Source organism: Miscanthus floridulus, chromosome 5, assembly GCF_019320115.1.
Source record: "Miscanthus floridulus cultivar M001 chromosome 5, ASM1932011v1, whole genome shotgun sequence".
NCBI lineage: Eukaryota > Viridiplantae > Streptophyta > Magnoliopsida > Poales > Poaceae > Miscanthus > Miscanthus floridulus.
The window spans coordinates 147,224,938-147,245,574 of NC_089584.1; the positions used below are offsets into that span (position 1 = coordinate 147,224,938).

Here is a 20,637-nt window from a genome sequence, read left to right on the forward strand (position 1 = left end):
GTATTCAAACAGACTCTAACTTTTGCTATGCACTTAGATACACACTACGTCTAGTTACCTAATAAACATAATGTATTTAGAAAAATCAAAGCGTCTTATAATTTAAAATGGAGGAAATACTATCTTTTTAAGAGTATATTTTTTTATCCTTCAACTTTAAAAGATTTTGCAAGTATTACAAATGTATGCATTTTAAAAAGTAAATAATGTAATAGTTATTGACTTTTATTGATAAAGATGTACTCATGTCCTTCCAAATTATAAGACGTTTTGATTTTTCTAGTTACATTGTTTTTTACGATGTATCAAAACATAATGCATATCTAAGTGTATAACTAAAGTTATGTATTTAAAAAAGTCAAAACGTCTTATAATTTGAAACGTAGGGAGTAATAGTTATTGATGTTTATGATTTTTATTTAATTAAGGTCTGGTAAAATTTTGTCCTAACAGCAAGTTTTTTTTTATTGTTTCGAACAAAGGGACTATAATGGAGATGCTGATCATTTCTGGCTTTTAATCTCATGTCATGCATGGTCGCTAGTGTTCGCGAAAGTTAAACAAATCCAGGGACAAGTCATTTCAGGACTTTATCCCAAATTCCCAACCATTTAGAGCCTTAATTTTGAGAACAAGTGCTGAAATCTGTCCCTACGTTTTCTGGAGCACATAATGTCATCCCCTTCAGAGTTTGAAACTGGAAGCAAGATGCCGAAGCTTGGGGGTGACGGTGAACTGTTAAAAACAAGTACTAACACAGCTGAGTGCCCGAGTCTTAGAGAACACGTGTACAAGAAAAAAATGTTGTTTCGCATCGCAACAAGGCAGAGACCGACAGCAGAAACCGCATTAGTTCTGTGTCTTCTCGGTACCAGCAGTGTCACAGTGTCACTGATACTACGTGATACCTGCACAGTGCCGTGCCATGAGCTGAGGGTTTGGCTTTTCAAAGCTACCATACCATTACCACACGTAGCAGTACTTGATGTAATTTCATACTCCTCTGTTCGTCTCGGAACACGGGGTCACAGAATGACGGAATTTGCGACTGGAGATGCAGACAACAGGGCAACGCCATACAGGACAGAGTGCCGGTAGTTGTGGCGAACGGGAAAGCTTCGTCTGTTTTCTCGTTGTTGCACACGTCCATATGCTGCCGTGCCGACGCTCTAGTTTTTTTTTTCTTCTTCTTTTTCACCCTAGCTTCCTCCCCTTTGCTCCGCGCCACTGTAAGTGGTACTCGTCCTAGTACTGCGACAAGCAGTTTTGAATATCTATTTGATTTGAATTTTGAACTTGAGAATACCTATGGTCACTCAGGGCCCATTTGGATCCTTTCATTTGGAGGAATTAAAATCTACTTAAACAATTATGTTATTTGGCTTGAAATTTGACATTCCACCACTTTTCCAAAGTTCACATATAAGCCTATCTCAAATTCATAGGGTGGGACATGCAAATTGATTCTATAGATCATCATTCTATGTTTTTACTTTGCAACTTATAACACGCTCTTCAACTCGCTCCCCTACGGTAGAAATGCAACACATAAGTATCTATCTCGTATAGCCAACAATAATATACAAATATGATACATATACAACCATATTAGCTTAATTAATATATGTCTAAATTATTATTATTAAAATAAATTCAATTCCAAGATTCAAACGGGGCCTTGTTTGTTTTTGGAGGGTGGTACAAATATCACATTGGGTAGTACACTTACACGCTCTAAGCACATGTTTGGAATTTGGGTTGCAAGTTTAAATGGTGAACAAAGATCTATATATATTTAGTTGGATCTTCTACTCTATGGTAGACACTTTGGCTCGGCAGAAACGATGATTATTGACAGAACACATATCAGATGTAAGGAGTTTAGATTGTTAACGTAAAAAAATTATAATAGATAACAAGAGCGTCTACTAGCAAAATAAATGCTAAAAGGAGATCATAAAAGATTCAAATATTTAAAATGTAAGAACCATAAGATAAAGCATATGATTTTAGGACAATCTGAAAGTGGTCTCAAATTTTTTTTAGCTAAAACAAAATTTGTAAGATTGAACAGATTTTAGGATTTTCAATTGCATATTGTTGGGGAAAAAATATTGCCTTTGAACTATTTTTTTTAGAATTACACAATACAACGTAGACGCCCACAATACGCACGCACACTAACCCTACTCCTACGAGCACCTCTGAAAGATCGAGTCAACAGATCTTGAGATTCACGAAGTTACCACAAGGGCCTCGCTGTTGATGGGGATGTCGCCTACCATTGAAAGCATAGAGCCGATAAATCTTGAAATAAATTCAGAAAAATGCGAGCACCCGTACCAAGTCGAGGATGAGCAGGTTTCACCACAAGTAACCCAACCAACCGGTAGCGTAGTTTGATTTATTCCTGTTGCTGACAGACGTGACACTACGTCGTTGGATAAAGTCGACTGTATAATTAAGCCGCTCAGAATGAAAAAAGCAAAATGTTTCTATAAGTTGGGGGAGAGGACCAAAATCAGATTTATCCATGAGGGATCAAAAGAAAATTTTGCAAACATTAATTCGCAAGATTGTAACTTGATTAAGAAAAAAATATAGATGGTGGACATTTGAACTGGACGTTTGGACCTCTCAGGTCCCCTTGCACGCTATGCTGCCAATCTCACGCCTTGCCCAAGCATGCGCACGGCCCAGCAGGCAATAAACAACAGCGCGGCCCACCAGGCAGGCACTCAACCACCCTGAGTCCCTGACCAACGTTTGACGTCGGCAGAGCAGGTGCGGAGCGGCAGGCGACGGAGTCCACAGTGGCCGGCCGCCGCCCACCAACGAACACTGCCCGCGCGTGCAGGGAGACAACCAGAATCAGAATCCAAAAATGGCTCTTTCAAGTATCTTTAAAGATAGAGTGTAGATTAAATAGAATTCAAGGATGGATGGAGCAATGTTTATCTGCAGGAGGAAAGGAGGTTTTAATCAAGTCTGTGGCGCAAGCAATCCCTATGGCCTGTATCAAATTACCGCGAGGCATCTGTGAACACATTAATTCTTTGATCCGAAAATTCTGGCGGGGAAGGAAAAATGGCAAGGGAAAGTAACAGAGGAGCAGTTTCAGTCATTTGTAGAAATCAACAAGGACTTTACTAGGGCTCTTCTGTCATCAGTGGAAGTTCAGGCCCAGCCACGGTAGAAGCTTTGTCACTGGCAGCAGATTTAAACTTACAAAGAATATACATTGCATCAGATGTTTGAGCTGTGGCGAAAGGGATCAATGAAAGGTAGCTTGTGCCATTAACATGAAGGAAATCTCAAATCGAAGAAAGTTTCAGATGGGCTACTTTTGTGCATGAGAGGCTCAAAATTTAGCTAGCCTTATCTCTGCTATCGTCATCAGTGGAAGTTCAGGCCTAGCCGCGTGGCGTGCTGCGAAGCTATGTCACTGGCAGTACATTTGAACTTACAAAGAATTTACATTGCATCAGATGCTTCGGTTGTGGTGAAAGTGAAAGGGATCAATGAAAGGTAGCTTGTGCCATTAACATCACAATTCTGAAGGAAATCTCAATCTCAAATAGAAGAAAGTTTCGATGGGCTACTTTTTTGTTCATGAGAGGCTCACAATTTAGCTAGATAGATTGTTCCTTATCTCTGGATGTAGGACGACATGTATGGCTCCTTGAGCCCGTTGAGAGCTTTATCACCAATCATCGGTAAAGTTGATCTTCCACTATAAAGAAAAAGTTATGGACTGTGGAGCAGGCGACGGAGGCCGCCAAACCCGCGCCAATACTACCCAATCCGATCCGCGGGCCGGCGGCACGGGCCACGGCTTCTACCGGCCACCCGCCCGCAGCATCCTAAACATTCGGCCCGGCGCGCCCGGGGTCTCCTCCTCTCAAATCGTTGTCCCGTTGGCGGGTTGGCTGGCTAGCCGAAGCCGCCACGCCACACCAGCCTTCGCTGCCTCCCTCGTTGGCTGGCTGGGTTGACGGCGGAACCAACGTTTCCCTCGCCGCCTCGGTGCCTCCGCCCCAAAGCCCGCCCACTCCTCGTACATAACCCCCACCGTGCCGTACGGCGCTCTCTCTCCCTCTCTCGCTCGCGCCCCGGCCCGCGGCGAGCTACCCCGCTCGCTCGCCTAGTCGTCACCATGGCCCTCCCGCCGTCCCCTTCGGCGTCTTCGCTCTCCGCCGCGTCAGCACAGCCGACGCCGCTCCACCTCCACCTCACAAGCCGGGCACCCGGCCGCCTCCCGCTGCTCCACTTCTCGCGCGCCGCGCTCCCGCCGCCGCTGCGCGCCCGCATTCCGCGCACCAACCTCCCGGCGGCCCCGGGCACGCCCCTCCACCGCGCGCTCCCACCACCACCCTCCGCCTCCGTCTCCTCCTCCTCCTCCATCGCCGGCGGCGGCTTTGGCAGCGATGAAGCCGACGACGGCCACAACCACCACGGCGGAGACGGCGGCGAGGGTGGTGGCGACGACGGCGGCCACAACGACCACGGCGACGAGGGTGGCGCCGACGAATCGCCCGGCGACGCTCGCGGGGAGGCGCTGTTCGTGCTGGCGCAGCTGGGGCGGAAGCTCGACACCCTGCCGTCTGATCTCGCCGCCGCCATCGAGAGCGGCCGGATCGGGGGCGACATCGTGAGCCGCTTCAACGAACTCGAGGCCAACGGTTTCATCAAATGGCTCCTCCAGTTCGAGGGGTTCAGGGAGAGACTCCTCGCCGACGAACTCTTCCTCACCAAGCTCGGCATAGAGTGCGGCATCGGTCTCGTCGCCAAGGTCACGGTCACCTCTCACACCCTCCTTTTTCTATATATATATTTTTTTTTCGAGAACGTGCGCTGCACTAGTTTCATTAAGTAGTTTCTATTTTTTTTTATAAAAATGAAAACAAATACTACTCCTGACAGTTCTGTATTATACTGTAGTGATCAATTGCGTCGAGCTGTGTAGTGCTAATTTGACTCCTTTTGCACTATACTCCTTTTGTTCAGACTGCGGCTGAGTTGCAGAAGAGGGGGGACAATTTCTTCAAAGAGATTGAAGTTGTCATATCTGATGTGGTACGCCTGCCTCGCTGTGCTTATCTCATATCATCCAACTTGCTTCAAGCTTCAGTATGCCTTCGTTTTGGTACTAGTTTTCAACCGATAGCGCATTAGATTGTTAAGTCAGGACAAATCTGCACTTTCATCTTTGCCGCAACTGTATAAGGTTTGGAACTGAAATGTGAAAACTGGCAAAATCTTACAAGTTGATACATACTACTCATCCAATTTTTCACTTTACATCCTAGAGTCCCTGCCTGCCTGTATCTTTTTAAACTTTGGACATGAATATGTTTAAAAATATCTATACTAGTAACACAAAATTACAAGTACTGTAAAAGAAAATTAACCAAGGGAGGTACATTTTTTTTATACAAAAAAAAATTCTGAATAGTAGCTAGTTTATGTGGTTGGTTAAACTAGCTTTACCAGTGGGCTCTTATCAGTATCTACATTTCAGTAGTGTTCTTTGTCAAAAGGATGTTGGCTATCGCTGGGGACTATAACAGTAGTGGCAAAATTTGGAAATAGGGTTAATTTCATCTAATGAGGACGAGACTCACTATTTTGTTAAATAATCAAGTCTGGAAACAAAACAATCACAAATATCCCAAATATGTCAGAGCCCTGGCTTTTCCATGGAACCATCCTGTTCATTTCTCATTCTTTCATTGTTACTGATGAAACATGCCAATCTTTGCAATTTCAGGCTAACGGAAGACCTTAAGATCTACTCTCTATCAAACAGAACATATTTTCTGTGGTTTCACTTCACTAATTATAAATACCTCACTATCTTATATCACATGATTGTACCTTTCTACACTGAACATTTTAACTCTTCTGATATGGAATCTAATTCAGTTGTTGCTTCTGATACTACCTAGGTCATGGCGATTGTTGCGGATGTCATGCTTGTCTATCTTCCTGCTCCAACTATTGGTTTAAAGCCTCCACTTGCAAGAAATGCCTCAGCTATTGCCAAATTTTTCTCTAGCTGCCCGGATAATTCTTTCCAAGTAAAGCAACCGTTTCCCTTTTCCTAGAGTTGAATGGACCTCCTATTTCTTTCCCTTGTATTCGAAAACATGTTATGCGACTTTTTTGCAGATTGCTCTGGCTGGAAGATCATTCACACTTGTGCAGAGGCTTGGAGCTTTTGTGGTACTGTAGATTCATTGCATTCGATTGTTAACTATTTTATGATAATCATAGTTATATGGATTTATTTGCAAGCCATGTTGATCAACTAATAGCGGCTGCTTCTTTCCAGAGGAATGCTGCAAAGCTTTTGGCAGTGGGAACTACTGCTTCTTTTGTAAGTTTGTTTATCTCATAGCTATTCTGTGATGATCTTCATTAGCAGTCTCTTTTGATCTTTTGCTAGAAAATTGTCGTTCTCTTTTCTGAGCGATATACAGTTGAACATGATCCTGTTACGAAGAAACACTTCTTCAAAACGGGAATTATCCGCTAGCAATATGTTATTGTTATGCATGCAAAATTTATTTATGTATTAGTTAGTTTCATCTCCCTGAATTAGTTCTCTAAGCTTGCAATGCCTATGAATTTGTCATCTTCCCAGATCGGCACTAGTGTCACCAATACAGTGCTCAAAGCAAAGGCGGCTGTTAATAAGGACCTTGAGGATGAAGTTGTGGAAATTCCAGTTGTCCAAACTAGTGTTGCCTATGGTGTATACATGTCAATTTCTAGTAACCTCAGGTAAACAGAGTTTCTACATATTTTAGCATACAAGACATACTTAAGCTTTTGAATTTATGACTGATCATCTTGTTTTGCTATGAATAGCCAGAGAGAGTAAGCGTGTCAGTTGAATTGGCAAACTTGATTTTTTTCCCCCTTGAAACAGATCGCAGCTGTGAAACATGTAGCAAATAGATACAGACGATGTTGATGTTAACAATTTGGTTTGCCATTCACAGTTTCATTCGTATGACAAAATTTATATACTTCATCAGGTATCAGCTTCTGGCTGGTGTGATCGAACAGAGGATCCTGGAGCCGCTGCTGCATAACCAGAAGCTACTACTGAGTGCAATGAGCTTCATCGTTCGTACGGGCAACACATTCCTTGGCTCTTTGCTGTGAGTAACATTCAGCGGAAATTGAAATCTTGCATCCTGCTGTTGCTATATTTGCTTACTGGTGAACTTTGTGAACAGCTGGATTGACTATGCCAGATGGATAGGCGTCCAAAAGGCTCACGATCACGAAGAGGCCTAAAAGTTCTAGCAGCTTGTCTGCATGTTCTTCTGTCACTGGGCATGTTCACAATACCATCGATGGCTTGCCTGCCTCTAGAATGCCGCTCTACTCTTCATTGGATCGGAGCCCCCCCTATATATAGGACAAATCCCAATTTTGTTCGGAAAACCACAAGTAGGGATATATCCGTCGAATTCTCGTATGCAACGACAACGTCATTTTACCCCTCAACTTTTCTTTTCTAGCTTGCAACTTGCAACAAGGGCTGTCATTGTTCAAAATTCAAATATATGTTACATTGGGAATTTCATGCGACTTCCTAAACTCTAGGAAGTATCGCTTGTCCTGTTTCATATGTACGTATGCATTGTAGCCTTGTTGTATTTCCTCAATGCCTTGGTGGTTTTGTCGGTTAGAGTTCTTTACAACTGTTAAAGAGATTCTGTCGGAGTATATTCAGGATCGCCTTATTACCAGAAACGGAGATGCTGCCCGGACAACATGTAAACTGTTAGATTCGTTCACTGGCACCGCAACATGAAATTAGAAAATTGTGATCCGACTTTGCCATCTTATTATTTTCTTCACGGAACAGCTACTCTAGTGCAACATGCAAATAACAGCTATCGCTAGAATTCAATATTCCATTCCTATTAACATTGAATTATTGTCTTGTTTACGAACCCTATGCATCTGATAGCATCATTGCTGTTGCAGCACGGAGTATCGGAAAGATACGGATACACGGATATGCTAATTTTCTAGAAAACACGATATGTGGAAACGTTTTACTATTTTTAATTTTTTTATAAATAAATAATAATGCAAATTAAAACTCTGAAAGTCTAAAACTTGAGTAATCACTAATCGTTAGTTCAGTACTATACATGCAATCATACATGATATAAACATCACCAGATCACTAATTATTTGTTGAATCGTCCTCTCCCCTGCATCGCGGGAGCTGGCTGCGGCCACGGCGAACTGCTGGCTGCTCTCGGTGCGGCAGTTTCGAGGAGGGGGAGAAGCCGAATGATGGCATATCAGTGACGTATCGGATACTCGGAGGATACATATCGGAGCCATATCAGTGACGTATCAATACGGCCCGTCCTTGACGTATCCGTGCTACGTAGTTGTAGCTAGGGTGGTCCATTATTAAAAATGTAACATGTGGATACACCGTATAAGTTGCGTAATGCAATGCTATTAAACTAAAGATACCTAAGAGCAACTCTAGCATTAGCCCTCAAAATAAGACCCATATTTTTCATTTGAGGCTCCTCCTACTTTTGAGGGCTCCGTTTTTCGGGTTGCACTCCAACAAGAGCCCTATTCTCAATTCCCTTATTTCCTCACGCATTTTATGCATATATATTTGAGAACGTAACATTATATAATAATTTATTTAAATTATAACAATAAAACACTACACTTAAAATTATAACGAATATTCAAATTAGAATTCAAATACAAATTTGGTCTGAATTTAATGATAGTCGATCATGACATATAGAAGTTGACGTGGGTATACTCTTCATTTCAACCTTTTCATTGAATGATTCAGCGTATATATGGATGCACAGTATGATACTCGGGTATAGAAAATCTAGAATAGCTACAGTTTTCAATGAGAAACAGCCCTATTTTTCCCCCCAAATGTACAAAACAAATTCAGCTAACCCCCCAATAGGCTTTACAGTTGAGAAAATCAAACTGGCCATATAATAGTACAAAGACTTTCAATGCAACTCAACTGTTTACCATTAGAAGTTTCAAGCGTCAACATGTTCTCGGAGGACTGTGCTGGCCCAGCGTATGTCTGGCCCATCAACAGGACTCTGTCAACTTGCCAAGCCTCGCGCGAAGGCCGAGCAGCAGACGAGCATGGACCAATGGATTTCTGAGCTTCTTGACTCATATATAGGCCTTTGGTTGGGCCGAGCGCAGGGTGGTCCACGGCCCACAGGGTGGAGGCTGGAAGCCCAACTGAGCCCTACACCTTACAAAAAGCCCAGAGCCTGTTATTTTGCGCGGGCCGTGCAACCAATAGAGCCCAGTAAGCAGAACCCTAATTAGTAGCCCTTGCGGTTGCAGCCCTCGATCCAGACGCCCACTTCTCTTCCTTTGCAGTTTCCAGCCATCGCCGCGATGCAGCCGTCGCTACCATCTCCGTTCGCCGGCAGGATGTTGCTCACACCCGAGCAGCAGGCCTCGGGCGCCGCAGCGTGCACGTCCATCTGCTCCACCTGCGGCGTCGTGGCGCCGAACCCGGCCAACACGTGCGCGCATGGCCATCGCGGAGAGCGTGCCGCGCCACAACGACGTGGTGCACTGCCCAGCGTGCTGCTCGTACCTGAGGCCGCCGCGGTCGTGGATCCACGCCGCGCCGGACTCGGCAGAGCTCATGAGCAGATCCTCATCCGCCGCGTCGACCGCCACACCGCCCGCCACGGGGTCGCGATCGCCGCCGCGGAGTTCGTCGCCGTCCCCACCGAGCCGCCGCACTCCAACTCCGAACGCCTCGCGCTCCGCGTCCGCCTCCGCCGCCAGACCACCCACGGCGTGACGGTGGAGGAGGACCACGTCGCGGAGTTCGCCGTCCACGACCGCCTCTGCGACGCCTGCGGCATGGCCCGGGCCAGGGCCGCCGCCGGCCCCGACCAGCAGTGGTCCGCCGTCGTGCAGGTGCGGCAGCGCGCGTCGCACCGCCGCACGCTCATCCACCTCGACCAGCAGATCGTCAGGCACGGCGCCGCGGACTCGGCCGTCCGCGTGGACGGCAGCTCGGGCGGGCTCGACTTCTACTTCGCGTCGCGCTCCCACGCCGCGCGCCTCGTCGAGTTCGTCTCGTCCGTCGCGCCCGCCCGCGTCATCGGCGTCGCGAGGCAGCTCGTCTCGCCTAACAATTTCAGGGACGCCTTCTCCGTTGAGCTCTGCGTGATCTGCCGCGACGACCTCATCTTCCTGCCCAGGGAGGCGTCCCGCGCGCTCGGCGGCCTGGGGCCGCTCGTGCTCTGCGTCAAGGTCAGCAAGTCGGTGTCGCTGCTCGACACCAACAGCATGCGCCTCGTCGCCATGAGCATCGCGGAGTACGACCGGTACAGGTTCGAGCCCCTGCTGAGCAGCCGCCGGCTCGTGGAGTACGTCGTGCTCGACGTGGAGCTGGAGCTCCGCCATCACGACGTCTTCGTCCCGGTGCTCGGCGGGCTCGGCTCGACGTACCCTATTGCATGGGTGCAGATCGCCCGCGCGTCGGACTTGGGCAAGAACGACACCGTCTTCACCGTGAAGACGCATATCGGCTGGCGGCTGAACACTGGGGACCATGTGCTAGGGTACGACCTCTGCAACGTCAACTCTTGTAACAACCAGGACCTGGAGAGCTATGGGCAGCGACACGAGTTACCTGACGCAGTGCTCGTCAAGAAGAGGTACAAGAGCAGCGCGGGTAAGATGATGCAGGAGCAGGACGGCAGCAGCAGCGGCAGCGAGCGAGGCTGCGCTGGGATTGAAGAACTTGCCATGGGTATTGGATGCATTGAGCTGAATCCGTCCGACGACAAGATGAGCTGCTCGAGGACCTCTCCATTTGATCGGCTGTGAGTTGCATTGCATAGAAATAATATGGAAATAATGGAAGTATGCGTGCTCTGATTGTACGTGTTATCTGATCTGCATGTGTCGTTTGAATGCTTCATCCAAATTGACGGGGATTCGCTTATTCACTTAGCATCTCTTTCTCAGATAATTAAATTGGAGATCTTCATTGACTCTCTGATTGTACACATTATCTTGCATGTTTCGACTCATCTTTTTTTAGATTGAAAGCATGCAAATTTAGTGATCAGTTCCCACTTCCGAGTCAACTGATCCACCTTGACCTGACCTCTGATCCCTCACACAAGGGTGAAATTTTTGTATTTTGGTCTCTTTTGAAACCAATTTTTAGAAAAATACATACGCCAAAATATTTTCTGAAAATAGACCATTCTTAGGCGTCTTATCACATGACGACGATATATGAGGCTCGGCGTCGTGTCACTCGACGCTGAGGTATTGCCACGTCACGGACGACCGGGGTCGTCGACGACACGGTGGCGCGTGGGTCCAAGACGTCGGCGTCGTGGCAGCCGACGCCAAGTGCCCAACCTCGGCGCGGCTGGACTGCGCGCCGAGCTACTGGCTCGATCCGGAGGGCGGCCTAGGCGGCCCAACAAAGCACGGTGGCCCAGTAGCTCGGCGTGGGGTCACTTAACGCCGAGCCTCCAGACCTCGGCGCGGCCCGACTCAACGGCGAGGTCTGGTCCCTTTAGGCTGAGGCCCCCTTCTTCTTCTTCCCTCCCCTCCTCCATTCCCCCACGACTCCCAAATTGTGAAGACCGCCGGCTCCCAAATTCCCCACGGCCCCCACGAAACTCTAACCCCCAAATGCGACTCTAGGTGCCCGGATCTTGTCTCCCAAAGCTTCCTCGAGGTAATGGTCCCTCTCCTCCTCCAATCTATCCGCGTAGATGTGCTTGCATTGTCTCTAATCATGTGGAATCATGGGTGTATGGTGTTTTGGTATATTTGTATTTGCATTTGCAAAATGTATGGCTTAGGATGATTGAGTGCATTGTTGTTTAACTGTTTTATGTGCTGAACATGTTAGGTTAGTTTGGTTTCTAGTTATTTTAGTCATTAGGGTTCTTTGTTTATTGTAGGTGTCATTAGAGTTAGTTATTTGTTGGTCATTAGGGTTAGTATGTATTTTATTTATTTGTTGGTCATTACATTTCAATTTTTTATGACCAAGGCGTTTTGCCAAGGTACTCCTCTTTCTCCTCTTTCAATTCATCCATTTAGATTCGTTTGTTTTTGAACTTGGCATTATAGGTTTGGTTCATGTTCATGTCATTCATGCAATGTATGGTGGTTCAAATGATTGAATGACCCAAATGTATGGTTGTTGCTGTTGTTGTTGTTGTATATGTTATGGTTTATAATCATTGAGTTAAATTTTGTGTTTGTTGAGATTCAAATTTGTTTAGGGTTTGTAATGAAAAGCTTATTTGGGAGGTATGGTGATTTAGTGTTAGTAGCTTTACATTCGTTGAAAGGTACTTTGGATTGATTTTTTTTTCTACGTAATGTTAGGATGCCAAGGCGTGGTAAAGCTCGTATTCCAAGGTAATCTCAATGTTTATTCATTATCTGTGCAACAAATAGAAAACCCTAGGTTTAGGTTTGGTTCTCCGTTAATATGACTAAATTCTTTCAATTATAGCTATGGTCGCCAGAGGGCAAATCCCTACGACCTAAAGCATCTCCCTGAAGGTGTTCCTCGACCAATGTGCTTTTGTGGTGATCCTTGCAAGGTAGACATCTTTGAAGATGAGGAAACATATAGACAGAGGTACTAGATGTGTCCCAATTATGCATGGGAACCTACAAAGCAACAGCGGCGTGCATCGTTTGTGAGGAATTTTTAATGTGTTAATTAATTTTCTTGTGATATTAAGTATTGCTTATTTATTTGTTTTGTAACAATTTGTTTTTCTTGCAGACCGTTCCACCACTGTGTGACTTTGAGCAGTGGATTGACACTGAGATCAAGGAGTTGGACAAGCAGCATCTAGAAGGCCTGAAGGAGTGGGATGCGGAGGTTAAGGAGAGGTTTGAGTAGAGACGCAGACTGGAGGCTATAGAAAAGGAGCATAAGGAAGAGGAGGAAAGGAGACGTGTTGCTGCGTACAGGGCGGAGAGGGAGAAGAAGCTTGAGCGTGTGCGCCGAGCGAAGGCAGCGATGGAGGAGAATCCCGATGCCGAGAGAAAGGGAAAGTGGCCTCGTTGCACTCAGTAGGTATTTGGTTCATTCACGAGCGATATCGTGTAGCCCTGGACTTTTTTTACTATGTTGTAATGCACTCTGTTTTTATTTCAGATGAACTTATTCCCTAGACTTTTTTTATTATGTTGTAATGCACTATGATTTTATTTCAGATGGTCTTATGCCCTGTACTTCGTTAACTATCCTAAGACTGTAGTGCTACTATTTGTATCACTGAAAAGACTACTTGTGTTGTTGTAGTCACTGAAAGGGCTACAAGTACTGTTGCAGTCACTGAAAGGGCTACAAGTCTATTTGAAAACTCACTGAAAAGCCTAGATTCGTTTACTATTATATCTGTATACGCAATGAATTAATATCAGAGTGATGTACTGCATTTAGATGAAGTGACAAAACACAGGTGTAGCCTTTTCAGATGAAATGACCAGTCATGGTTGTAGGCTTTTCAGATGAAGCATCTAGCCTTTGTAGATTCAATAAATGAGTACACACACAAGTTTTTTGTCTAGTAGCATTCATGGTGAACCTGCCTTCATCTCTATATATAGTGCTCCATATCTTGCTCCACATCCACACAACTTGTTTTCTGGTTTAGTTTTAGCAAATGTCGAGCGGAGGTTCCTCGAGTGGGAAGGGTTTCGGCAGAGGGACAGGAAAGGGGGTGAGGAAGGGACCTTCGATTGTGTGGGAGGGTTCTCTGGGTCCTGATTCTTTTAAAGAACCAATAGAGGAATTTCCTTTGGAGAGGAAGAGTGACTTCACCCATGAGAGACCTCTTAGATCATACGAGAAGCGCATTGAAGATTGGCTAAAATGCCGCCACGGTTTGGATTGCGTTGTGCAGATGTACAACGACTATGATGGTGGAGGCCATCATTTCTTCAGATGCCCACGAGGATTTGTATTTCCTTTGAACTCTCTCCTTTTTTAGATTTGCATTTGGTTTCTAGTAGTACTTATTGGTAGATGGGTTTTCAGGATTCAAGCTGTCCAGATAACTGTGGCTTCACTAGATGGGTCGACCCTCCTCCTATCTATCCTCATCAACAGTACATCACATATCTACAGGGATGCATCTTTGACCTAGAGTATGGCCCTAGAAGTGGTAACAGGGACAAGTCGGACGATGACAACAACAATGATGCAGAGGAGGCACTATGCAATAATCCGTACTGCGAGTGCCCGTACCATAAGAAGGACGGGCCTCCTTCTCCACCGCCACCGCCACCACCACCGCCTCCGTCAACTGGAGGATACTATGGGGAAGGCGCAACTCAGTTCAATATGTGGGAGCATTATTAGGACCAACCTTTGTTAGTCAATCCGAATGTGGAATGCTTGTATGAGTTGTTCTTTTCAATCTCGTAAGACATGCTAGGTTTAGTTTGCAACATGCCATTGTTAGTTTTCATGTGAGTGTGTACCCTTTGCAATGTCTGTATCACTTGTTTCTTTCAATCCCCTAAGGCATGCTAGGTTTAGTTTGCGACATGCCATTGTTAGTTTTGATGTGAGTGTAATCGTTGTGCATTCGCTATTTCATAGATTGCAGTTTACCTACCTCTAAGTTTTATGTACTATGATTGATTCCCAAACTGAAAAAAAGATTTGACTCTCTCTAAAAATAGGGGATTGAAATCGAACCAACATTTGGTTTTTCCTGCAGGAACAAACATACAAATCGGCCCAAGGGTTTGGGAATCAACCATACAAGTTTACCTACCTCTATTAATACTTTATTCTTTCTATTTTATGATTCATAGGCTCGGCGTCAATTTACGGCACGCCGAGGTAGATGACCATGGCGTTGATTTGGCCCATGCCAACCCTAGGGTTTGGCCAGCCGTTTATGTGTTGGGCTGAGGCTCGGCGTTGAGTTGGCCCACGCCAACCCTAGGGTTTGGCTCGGCCGTTTGCGAGTTGGGCTGAGGCTCGACGTCGAGTCGGCCCACGCCAACCCTAGGGTTTGGCAATGGCCTTGGCCAGGTTCGGCCCGAACCTCAGCGCTTAGTCATCCCACGCCGAGGTTAATGGCTCGGCGTCAATTTATGGCACGCCGAGCTTGGGCACCTCGGCGCTTCGAGGCAAGGGTTTCCAGTATGTACCAGTGGTCGGCGTCAAATGACTAAATGCTGAGGTTCCCACACTCGGCGTGTGTTCACTTGACGCCGAGCTCCTGGGTTCACCAAAATATATCATCTCTTCTTTGATTTGCTTCACTATTGCCCACTACTCGTAACATGGAGGATGGGGATGATGACACCCCTTCTTCCTTGTGAGTTGCGACGCAGGCCCTCTCTTAATAGCTGGAAACATGAAACATGGCGACGTTCCACATTTGGGGAATATCGTTATGAGGACAATCACATTTTCATTTCAGAAATAAAGTATAGCTTATCTTAAATTAAATATCGTGGTGGATACGCCGAGCTTGGGGTTCACCAAAAAACAGAATACACAGAATTTCACATAACACATGACCACACCAACATACACATTCATTCAACATCCATACATACATAAGGTCCAACACATTCAACATCCAACATAGTCCATACATATGCTTCATCAATCAACCAACATAGTCCAAACATAGTACAAGGTTCATACATAGTGCATTACATAAGGTCCAATGCATACATAGTCCATGCACAAAATATAGCATATGAAGTCTTTGGATCTTTTATCGCTCCTTGTACCTTAACATGGACGGCGAGCGTAACGCTTTCCCCTCCTAAACGGATAGGTACCTGGAGTGTACCTGTCCACTGGTATAAGCGTCCTCTGTGGACGTCCAGAACTAGAGGGGCCTTGAGTTCCTTGGGGTGCATCTCCAAGCTGGGACATGCCAATCTCATCATACTCATGATCATAGTACTCCCCCTGTCCTTCATTATCTTCATCATTATAATGACCATGTCCTTGACCACCCTCTGCACTAGTTGCTGCACCATGTGAAGAAGAAGTCCTGCCACCATGTGCACCATGTGAAGATGAAGTCCCTCTAACATGTGCAGTAGAAGGTCCAGCACCAAGCTGTTGTGGGACAGCCACATCCGGGGAACGTCTACATCCAAGGCGTGCAGCTACCTTTCAGAGGCGATGCATGGCACGCTGCATTTTGAAAGCACTATTAGTAAGTGGGGTTGGTCGCAAAACTATATAAAGATGTAACATCAACTGAATGAGAGGAGACTACCTGAATGTGCTATCGTAACATGGAGGCCTCATTAGGATCGCCCACAGGAATCATCAATGCCCTTCCTTGCTCGGCCACTGTCCTCATTATCTCCGTGCTCTATGCAACAAAAACAAGAATTTAAGTCTCCATCATAGTAAAGACCTCAGAGATGAAAATAGTTGTATCACTTACAGCTCTGGCTAACGCAGGGGCGATCTCAACTTGCCTGCCTTCTCGGGTAGCTTGGTCATATGGGTTGGTGCCCTCATCCTCGCTCGCAATGTCAGCAATGTCTTGCTCCGTCCAAGCGGGCCTCAATTGAAGCCTTGTTCGTTGACCAAACCAAACAAGGTAATCATCGAATGCCTTGTCACGATGGACGGCGTGGATGCCCATGTTGTTCTGCTCCATCAACATCCACTCATCAATGTAGCGCTGGTGCTCCAGCTGCCAGTTGGTGATCTTCTTATTTTTTTGTCTACTGAACCTGCAAATTTTACACCAAAGCGGCAATATGAAGGCCTACTCAATGATTCATTCATGTGAAACGAACAAAATATTGCATGTTACGTACTTGTGGAGCTGCCAACCAGTGGAGAAATCATCGGGCGGAGAAGGCTGTAGCCTACCAAACTGCCGTGCTACACGGTGAGGGAGATGGTACTCCACTGCATAGAAACAAATAAGGGGGGTCCTCATCGTCTAGACGTCCTCGTCTGCCATGCACAAGGAGCTCAAGTTGAGATCCGTGACTTGCCTCCACCGATATGGGCGCCATTGAACCTGTACACAACGTTGTCATCAACTAGTCGATGCTCAATTTGTGCACATATCCTCGATTAGGCCAAAAGAGTTGGAAACTTACATGCTATGGCAAAAGGGTGTCTAGCTTGTTGGTGAAGCTGATGTACGCGTGGCGTGACACGTGGTATGTTCCGTGGGCTCGCTCATAGAGGTGTGCCACGGTAGGGGCGACAACTGTGTCTCCTTGAGGAAACCAAGGTTATGGGGGATCAAGCTAATGCGGTCTCCCAACTGGAAGCCTCTCCCACATCCAAATCTGCAAAAAAGAGTGGAAACTTTAATGTTAATCACTTTTGTTAAGAAAAAACATTGAATTGTAGTGGAAACTTGTACAACTTTGCTTTATTACCTGCAACAGTGTGATGCACCCTGATATTGTAGCGTGCACACCTCCAGGATGGCGGCAAGCCTCGCAAAGCTGATGGTACAGGAAGGCAAGTATAGCCGAGCCCCAACTCCTATTGCCGGCATCCTCCCAGTTCAAAAGGCACGGGATGTACATCTAGGACGCCGTGTCTCCAGTGCCATCAGGGAAGAGAACCATACCAAACATGTGCAGGACATAGGCCTGACAGTAGTATGTCACGGTCTCGGCGTCTACATTGGGTGGGCACTCCCGAAACTGCTGACGAAGCCACCTCAGGGACACCCCACTGCTACGCCGTTTCTTGCCAGCCTCAACTGCCGCTAGGGGCCGTCCCAAGAAGTGCTCAACCCGCTGCTGCCATCCTTCAGACTCCGTGTCTCCTGTCACTAGGAATCCTCAGATTTTGACTCCAAGGATCATGGCAACATCCTCGAGAGTGACCGTCATCTCCCCGCATGGTAGGTGAAAGCTGTGTGTCTCCGGACACCACCGATCTATCAACGCCATCAGCGCCGCTAGGTTGAAAGGTGGCGTGCCTCGACGACAAACACGAGCAACAGTAGCAAGGTTCGCCAGCTTCAGGAGGGGCATGTACCTCTCGTCGTAGACCATGGTCGTAGAGGCGTCATGTGTCATTGGCCTCAGCACATTCAAAACCTACAAAAAAAGACAAGCATGAAAAAGTATTAGTTCATGTCACTTTATAAAGAGCATGGACTATAGAGCAAAAGATGAACAATACACTGTTTTATACGAATTGTTGAATATACCTCTCCGTTCTCGATCCTCCAAGCCCGGTGGTGCTCATCGAACCTTGGATCAAGAAGGCGGAACCGATCCATCCTGCAACATAAGCAATGTCAAAGCATTAGTATAAGTTAAAGCATGTGTATGTGGTACGAAGTAACATAAAAATAAAAAAAACAAAAGTAAACCAATGTACTATTACACAAAGCAATTCAAGTAGCTAGCTTAGTAGATACCTATTGTCTAAGTAGTTCAGGACATTTTCTCTTATTGTGGCCCAGCTTATGGCAACCAGAGCAACGGCTCTTTTGGGTGTCCTCTACAAAATGTCTCCCAACCTTACTCATGGTTGATCTACCTTTTGTGGCTCGGTCCATGTCCATCCTGAACCGCTTCTGTCGCCTAGGTCCTCTACTCTTCCAGAGTAAACCAAGATCAGCCACATACTTGGGGCCATCATAAGTAGGCCATTGACTCTCGTCAAGAAATGGCTCGAACTAAGGATTCCAGGTGCTCATTAGGTTCCTCAAAGAGAACTCCACGGCCATACGGGGAGGGACCTCAGCATCAACACATCTAAGGCGACAGGCTGTAATCATGTGGGAGCAAGGCCTATGGTATATGATCGGTTTTCCACACGTACACTTGTTCTCATTGATCACTAATTTATGTTTTCGAGCACCCCGGTCTTCACCACCAATGTTAGTTCCACCATCCTCTAGAATCTCATATCCATGGTTGATCGGATCAAAACATGAACCCTTCTGTCGTTTAGACTTTTTCTTTGAGAAAGCTAGTTCCTGAGATGCTAAAAGTGGCCAAGCTTTGCCTGCTGTCCATAGAGACCTCGCATGCTTCTTCCTCGAAACGAACCAAGAATTCAACTTGTAGAAGGTGAATGAGGCAATAGCAGTCACAGACAGACCACGACAACCTCTTAGAAGGCTGTTGAACATCTCTGCCATGTTACTAGTCATGAAGCCCCATCTCCAACCACCGGTGTCATATGCAAGTGACCACTTATCCTTCGACGCCATCAACTCACTCAAGAATTGCCTGCCATCAACATTTGTGGCTAACTTCAGGGCATCTAACTTGTCTTTGAATAATTGAACCTCTTGCTGCCTGCAAACCTCCTCAAATAATTTGAAGTTGTCCTTTGTGTGATCACACCTTATAAGATTCTGAGCAAGGTGTCTGGTGCACCACTGGTGATGTATTTGGCCGTAACCAGGAATCTCTTGTTCTACGGCATTCAGAATGCCAGCATGCCTATTGGATATCACACAAACATCACGTCCTAGACCAATTACCACTTGTCTTACTAGCCTGAGAAACCAACACCAACTATCCGTGTCCTCCATCCAAACAATCGCAAAGGCCAATGGCACAAGCTGGTCTTCTGCATCTGTCCCAATACAAATAAGCATTGTGTCTTCAAATTTCCCTGTAAGAAAGGTCCCGTCAATTGAGACGATGGGCCTACAATGCTTAAATGCTTCGATGCTCTGCCCGAACGCCCAAAACGCCCTTCCAAATACCTGGCGACCATTCCTTGTTTCACCCTCCTTAGGTAAATACTCAAAGTACATCCTAGGATTTACAGCCCTCATTGCGTTCAACATTACAGGGAGGCGCTCATAAGCTTCTTCCCAATTTCCAAATATTATTTCCAGTGCACGCTGCTTTGCCGTCCATGCTTTCCCATACTTGATATAGTAATTGTACCGTTGGAAGATGATCTCAACCAACGTAGACACCGTAATGGTTGGCATATGCTTCACCATGGGGCATAATTGCCTTGCAATGAACCTAGAATTGAGCTGCAGATGGTTCTCTTCTGCCTCAGCAGTGGCACAAATATGTGGTTGCTTCACTGAGGTAATCTTCCATTTGCCTACCTTTGTCTTCCTAGCACATACTCTCCAACCACACTGTTGTTCTTCACAAGCAATAGTATACCTCTTCTCCTTGAATGAATTGATGACCCTAAAAGGTTGGTTGTGTACAATGGAGTACTCTTGCAACCATGATTTCAACTCATCCATGGTAGCAAACAATATGCCCTTCCGTATGATGAGGCAACTGCTAACATCAGGCACAGTTGTATCACTTGGCCTACCATCAGCTACTGCCCTATGACCATGGCTAAGGTCCTCGAAATCATCAACTAGTGGATCTCTCTAAGGCAAGACCCTAGACAATATCTCTATTTCTCTAAAATTCAGACGACCAACAGGGCGATCGTCATTAGAGTCTTCGGCTATCTCCTCTACGAAGGACTCATCATCTCTAGCTATCTCCATGTCAAAATGGTTCGTAGCCCTAGCATCACCAAAGTCTTCTTCACTACTAAGATCATCTTCGTCGCTAAGCTCATCCTCAATAGAAAAGTATCCGCTAGCATCGTCCAAA

The 20,637-nt window shown here is 46.0% G+C and overlaps 2 protein-coding genes across 3 annotated transcripts; both read left to right on the top strand.

Annotated features, from left to right (window-relative positions):
* Positions 1–4,093: 4,093 nt before the first annotated feature.
* On the top strand, positions 4,094–7,673 carry LOC136451117 (protein RETICULATA-RELATED 4, chloroplastic-like). The gene is made up of 8 exons (XM_066451864.1): positions 4,094–4,792; positions 5,008–5,076; positions 5,949–6,080; positions 6,172–6,225; positions 6,335–6,379; positions 6,647–6,786; positions 7,044–7,169; positions 7,248–7,673. Exons 1-8 carry the CDS (start codon positions 4,157–4,159, stop codon positions 7,306–7,308), a joined length of 1,263 nt encoding a protein of 420 aa, XP_066307961.1. The 5' UTR covers positions 4,094–4,156; the 3' UTR covers positions 7,309–7,673.
* A 1,762-nt stretch (positions 7,674–9,435) lies between these two features.
* LOC136454045 (uncharacterized) lies at positions 9,436–13,235 on the top strand. 2 transcript variants are annotated; one of them, XR_010759114.1, is made up of 4 exons: positions 9,436–10,892; positions 12,430–12,462; positions 12,560–12,749; positions 12,839–13,235. XR_010759114.1 is itself a non-coding variant. In XM_066454595.1 (4 exons), the coding sequence occupies exons 1-4, from the start codon at positions 9,442–9,444 to the stop codon at positions 12,909–12,911; spliced, it is 1,686 nt and encodes a 561-aa protein (XP_066310692.1). In that variant the 5' UTR covers positions 9,436–9,441; the 3' UTR covers positions 12,912–13,235. The 2 variants fall into 2 exon arrangements, 1 of the variants encoding a protein (XP_066310692.1); XM_066454595.1 differs by having other exon boundaries at positions 12,560–12,688.
* Positions 13,236–20,637: the final 7,402 nt, after the last annotated feature.

What these genes read in the sequence shown, in the direction of transcription:
- LOC136451117 (XM_066451864.1), top strand. Translation starts at nt 4,157, where the DNA reads ATGGCCCTCCCGCCGTCCCCTTCGGCGTCTTCGCTCTCCGCCGCGTCA. An exon ending in AAGTTGTCATATCTGATGTG is followed by an intron (nt 5,077 to 5,948) that starts GTACGCCTGCCT and finishes GATACTACCTAG; the next exon opens with GTCATGGCGATTGTTGCGGA. An exon ending in TCAATTTCTAGTAACCTCAG is followed by an intron (nt 6,787 to 7,043) that starts GTAAACAGAGTT and finishes ATACTTCATCAG; the next exon opens with GTATCAGCTTCTGGCTGGTG.
- LOC136454045 (XM_066454595.1), top strand. Translation starts at nt 9,442, where the DNA reads ATGCAGCCGTCGCTACCATCTCCGTTCGCCGGCAGGATGTTGCTCACA. An exon ending in GGTAAAGCTCGTATTCCAAG is followed by an intron (nt 12,463 to 12,559) that starts GTAATCTCAATG and finishes TTTCAATTATAG; the next exon opens with CTATGGTCGCCAGAGGGCAA. An exon ending in GAGGAAACATATAGACAGAG is followed by an intron (nt 12,689 to 12,838) that starts GTACTAGATGTG and finishes TTTTTCTTGCAG; the next exon opens with ACCGTTCCACCACTGTGTGA.